Here is a 5697-nt window from a genome sequence, read left to right as displayed (position 1 = left end):
GGGGGAAATAAAAAAAAAAAAAAAAAAAAAAAAAAAAGATGCTCATAAAATCTTAAAATGTGCATAAAAAAAGGAATGCACTCAGTTGAGGTGGATTTTTTTTTTTTGGTCAAAAAACACGCACATAAACTATGATGAAAATTTTTGGATGCTCAACAAAAAAAAAAACTCATGTGCCTCAACAGATCATGTAATTAGATAACTGGATTAACCAGAAGAGCAATCCCATTGCACCCCATCTTAAATTTTTATTTTAGTCAGTCTGAAATGCCTGAGCCAAAGTCTGCCATCAAAATGATTTGGTATAATTACCTCCCAGAACTGGCTAACAGGTTTGCGTTCCCAAAAATGACAGCAGTTGTGATTGTTTTTGTTTGTGTGCTCTGAGGCGCAGGTGATTTATTTTGTAGGGGGAAAAAAAGAGTCAGAGGCTTCCCTGATTCCAGCAACTTTTTATTTTTATTAATAGTTTGCACCATTTTCCCAGTAAGTGAAGATTTTGTTCTCTTGCTGTCATTCTTCCTAGGTGGGGCTTGATATCCCAGACGGAAGCAGTGGCCAGCAGGAATATTTCTCCTACATCTTTTATCCGATCACAATTCATTTGGTGGATCAAAGTTAATGCTAAATCATAGAATAAAGTTATTTGGCACCCTGACAAACAGATGGAAGGCATAGTATGTGAAGACAGATACATTTACTTGGGAACTGCTGGTTTTTAAATTACTATGCAAATTACTATTTTTGTTGCCCAATTACAGAATCGTCTGAATTACAGATTAGTTGTAACATTGACCCCAGGTGGTATACTCTGGAAATTTATAATACTAAAAATCTAATAATAATAAAAAAGACATTTATATATATGCATGACCCAATGCATAACCCAGAGTACAGAATGTAAATAGACAGGGTAGGTAAAATGTTATTTTGTAATTAAAGTGTAAGCATTTCTAAACATTACGGTTGTAGTAAATGTGTTTTCAATTGCTGCTCTGACAGTTTTCTTCTACAGATCTGCAAAGGCACCATAATATTTCTTAGGTACAGGAATAGTGATGCTAATCTTGAAGGAGTCATGTTATGCATTCTGAAATTTTTCATTAAAAACAAAACACCTCTCCAAGAAACCCCACAGTATCTGTCTTCAATAACCCTGCCACAATATCCACAATGTGCCTCATGTCACATTTGCAGTTTCATCAGTACAACACTGACAATATTGCAGCAATAAACTTAGGTCAGAAAGTAACTTAATGTATTTACTGTCGGTTTATTGCCAGCGATATTAAACTGATTTACAAAAAATAATGACAGCAGTTTCTACAGAATAATCACAGCAAAAACATTTATGTCACCACAGATACAAGTTGGCAAAGTTATCAAAGCATAACAAAAATATCTCAAAGCATTTAACATAAATAGCCAATTTTCTTGGAGTGTATCCCAATAACACCTCAATGGAAAATAGCAAACCAGTAGAAACAGTCAGGACACTCATTTACAACAACCAGATATTTACTGCTGGTGTAACCGTGGTTCTATGAATAGTGGAAGACCACCAGAGATGGTTATGTCAAGCATCTTATTCAAGGTTATGATGATCTGTCCAAACGACAGTACCTCCAAGCCCTCCAACCAGTGGTGCCACTCTCCCAATGCCAACCTGACAGCCAGGATTTCCTGATAACGTAATTCCATTCTGCTGGGGGAAATGCGGTGAGAAAACAAAAAAAAGCACAGGGGTGAATTTCCTGTCAGAGCAACAGCTCTGGGGCAAAATGGACCCCACCCCCACCTCTGATGCGTCAACCTTCACCACAAATTGATGCAAAGGGTCAGGATTAGAAAGAATGGGGGCCAAAACAAAGCAGCTCTTAAGTTCTGAAATGCCTGTGGCGACCAGCTGAAGACTTTCTTGGTAAAAGTTAAACTTGTCAGAGGGAAGGTGATCTGACTAAAGTTGTCAATGAACTGCCTGTAAAAACTGGATTCAATAAGGGCTTGAAGGACAATATTATTGTGCTGCAGCCTGGTCTGGTGAAGAGTGCAAAGTCCAGGGGATTTCTCATCAGAAGTAACGCTCACCATTAACTCCTTCTTTAACGGTGAGCTCCTCCTTTTACTGGGCATGATGCAACAACGTGTTCTGGACGTCCGCAATAAAGGCACAACCCCATTAACTATGCGATGCCGTTGCTATGCTCTCCCAATCTGCATGGGTTCCTCCTCTGACAAAGAATAAGATGAGGTGACTGCAGAAACTGCTCTTAGCACAGAAAACCTCTACAGCGAAGTCTGCGCATAGACAGACAATTCTCCACATTAATGGCCAGGTCCACCATGCCGTCAAAACTACTGGAGAGATCAAGAGAGTGAACCTCATCCCTGATCTGCTCGGAAAGCCCATGCAGAAAATGGTCCAACTGAGCCTTGGTGTTCCAGCCACAGGAAGCCACAAGGGTGCAGAATTCAGTGGAGAAATCAGACACACTAGCCCATACTACGGTGGCCGAGAGAGCTCAACGCGCTGCAACTTCAGAAAACACCAACAAATTAAGCACACGTGCTGCAAATCCACACAACACAACCAAATTCAGAAACGAGCTGCAAATTCAGAAACGCGCTGCAAATAGGACAGACCACAACGGAAATGTTTCAAGGGGACCCCAATAAGTGACGAACCCAGCCGGGACCTGCTTATTGTTCAGTGGCTACTGGTCAGTGGTGTTGTCGATGAACTGTCGAGTTGTCAAGTTTTTGTTTATTTTAACATGTATGATTCCTTGGTCTTTTGAATATTATTAGCCGAAATAATCTGACGAAGGACACAATTAACTGTGAAACGTTATTTTAATGTTATGTTAGCTGGAGTTACTCTCACAGTAACTGTAGGGAACAAGCAAATAAAACTACCGTAGGTTTTTCTGACATGAGTAATAAAATGAAATTTTATATATACAGTATATTTTTTAAATCAGTTAACAAATAAATTACCTTAATTTCGATGCTTAAAGTATACCCTGATTGGAGGATACTAGTTAGATAACTTTATGAAGCTACAATTACAGAAAAGAGCATATTTCTCTGTCCCATTGACTTTGAGCTATATTTCCATTGCAGTGAGAATAAGTGTGAATAACTTTTGTGAATTCATACGCTCAATACATGTTTGAGTAATCATAAGGGCTTCTCTTGCATTTTTCCTCTGCTGTGAAACTGCTATGAAAAGGTCTTTATTCACAGGCATCTGCTTAGTTTCTTTTAGCACTAAGCAGTCACATTGTTCCTCTCCCAGGTTATGTACTGTCCATATTGTGGGCTCGAATTGGCTGGACATATTGGATGCTTTTGTGGTTCCTGTGGTAGCAACATTCGATTTTTGGCACCTTTTCTACAGAATGGTAAGCTCTACTCTACGTCAACAAAAAGACACCATGATAAACCCACACAGGCGATTGTGATTATTTTGGCTGATTAACCCTCCTATAATGTCATGGGTCAATTTGACCCATTTTGACTTTTGAGCTGTCTGAAATACTGGTTAATGTCTTTTTTTCTCTCCTTGAAATTATTTCACCTCATTAAGGGTCATGAACTTGTATGCAAGTTGTGGACACATGTTATGAAAAGTTTTGTATGCAACGATTTTGTTAAGAGTCATTCTGACCCTAACACTTTCATAGGTAGTTTCACACACAAAATAAAAACATTTATTTGATGGACACTGTTGTTATGTCTTGTTCTCGCTGCACTGTGAAGGTGGAAGGGAGCTTTCCCACATTTCTTCTTTGTGATTGGCCGAATACCTCAAGCGTGGAGAAGGGTATAACTGCAGCCTGGAGATCTCCAAATGGGGGGCGGGAACTCCAAAACGGGGTGGGAGCTCCAAAATAGGGCATGGCTTCCTCCTATTGACAGACAGGCACATGACATGCATGCGCAATTTTTTCCCACAATCCACTTCAGTGCAAACTCCGCCCCACAGCTGATTCTAAAGATTTTATTGGTTGTGTCAATTAAAGTGTTGATTTCCTACACTATACTACAAAAAATGCCAACCCTTAAACCTACCCCACACCTAACCGTAACCTTAACCAGTGAAATTGACTGCACGGTGGGATTGGCGATTTGCGAAAGTTGCAATTCAGCAGATAAACAGGTAATAAGATTATGCGATATGAGATCGTTCCGTAACTCCCCATCCAGACCTCACCGGACAATGGCACCTTTTTAGTTACACCAGCATCACTACCCCCTCCTACCCTGCGAATTTCGAGCCCCGGGATGCCCCCGTTGCTTAGAACAAAGCGATAGAGTAAAATCTTTCCCCTGCGCTGCGCGGGAGAGCTCGTGGGTGATTCCCGTTTATTAAGCAGAGGTTCAAACTCCGGTCCGAACACCACTGGCCACGAGCTTTGGGCTCTGCTTTCTCGCTGCACTGTGAAGGTGGAAGGGAGCTTTCCCACATTTCTTCTCAGTGCTGCAACAGACTTTGACACACACAAAATTACATGTATATTACATTTTTTAACAAGTTGAGCCAGGTTATAGTATGACATACAGAACTAAACAAATACATTGCACATGTTTTTTTTTTTTCTTCAACATCAACATAGACCTCATAATACAACTTTTAAAAGTGTTAAAGGGGTCATATGATGTTGCTAAAAAGAACATTATGTTGTGTATTTGGTGTAATGAAATGTGTTTATGCGGTTTAAGGTTCAAAAAACACATTATTTTCCACATACTGTACATTATTGTTTCTCCTCTATGCCCCACCTTTCTGAAACGCATTGATTTTAACAAAGCTCATCGGTCTGAAAAGCAAGGTGTGCTGTGATTGGCCAGCTATCCACAGTGCGTTGTGATTGGCCGAATACCTCAAGCGTGGAGAAGGGTATAACTGCAGCCTGGAGATCTCCAAATGGGGGCGGGAACTCCAAAACGGGGTGGGAGCTCCAAAACAGGGCGTGGCTTCCTCCCATTGACAGACAGGCACATGACACGCATGCGCAATTTTCCCCCCAATCCACTTCAGTGCAAACTCCACCCCACAGCTGATTCTAAAGATTTTATTGGTTGTGTCAATTAAAGTGTTGATTTCCTACACTATACTACAAAAAATGCCAACCCTTAAACCTACCCCACACCTAACCGTAACCTTAACCAGTGAAATTGACTGCACGGTGGGATTGGCGATTTGCGAAAGTTGCAATTCAGCAGATAAACAGGTAATAAGATTATGCGATATGAGATCGTTCCGTAACTCCCCATCCAGACCTCACCGGACAATGGCACCTTTTTAGTTACACCCAGTGTAACTACCCCCTCCTACCCTGCGAATTTCGAGCCCCGGGACACCCCCGTTGCTTAAAACAAAGCGATAGAGTAAAATCTTTCCCCTGCACTGGGACGGCTCGCGGGAGAGCTCATGGGTGATTCGTGTTTACATCATGAAGCAGAGGTTCAAACTCCGGTCCGAACACCACTGGCCACGAGCTTTGGGCTCTGCTCTCACGGAGAATATTTATTTATATAGCATATTTTATTTTAGATTAACTAGAAACATGTTGTTTCATTTATAAAGTTTTATTTTGAAATTTAAGTCAAGAAAATAGGCTAACTTCCGTCAACATAACCAACGTGACCACCTGCTTGCACAGGGAGCGTGCTGGGGACTATTTTCAGGCG

At 40.9% G+C, this 5697-nt stretch overlaps 1 protein-coding gene and 1 pseudogene across 1 annotated transcript in view; both read left to right on the top strand.

Annotated features, from left to right (window-relative positions):
* Positions 1 to 622, top strand: part of LOC107687850 (V-type proton ATPase subunit C 1-A-like) — a 17013-nt gene extending 16391 nt beyond the window's left edge. Inside the window, exon 12 of the mRNA XM_016485326.1 lies at positions 527 to 622. Coding sequence (XP_016340812.1) covers positions 527 to 622 — 96 coding nt within the window. The remainder of the gene's footprint in view (positions 1 to 526) is intronic.
* A 43-nt stretch (positions 623 to 665) lies between these two features.
* LOC107687849 (uncharacterized) overlaps positions 666 to 5697 on the top strand; it is a 7365-nt pseudogene continuing 2333 nt past the window's right edge.

This window comes from Sinocyclocheilus anshuiensis, unplaced genomic scaffold (assembly GCF_001515605.1).
Source record: "Sinocyclocheilus anshuiensis isolate Anshui unplaced genomic scaffold, SAMN03320099.WGS_v1.1 scaffold197, whole genome shotgun sequence".
Lineage (NCBI taxonomy): Eukaryota > Metazoa > Chordata > Actinopteri > Cypriniformes > Cyprinidae > Sinocyclocheilus > Sinocyclocheilus anshuiensis.
Note: the sequence above shows the minus strand (reverse complement) of the source record. Positions and strands in the feature narration are given on the sequence as shown.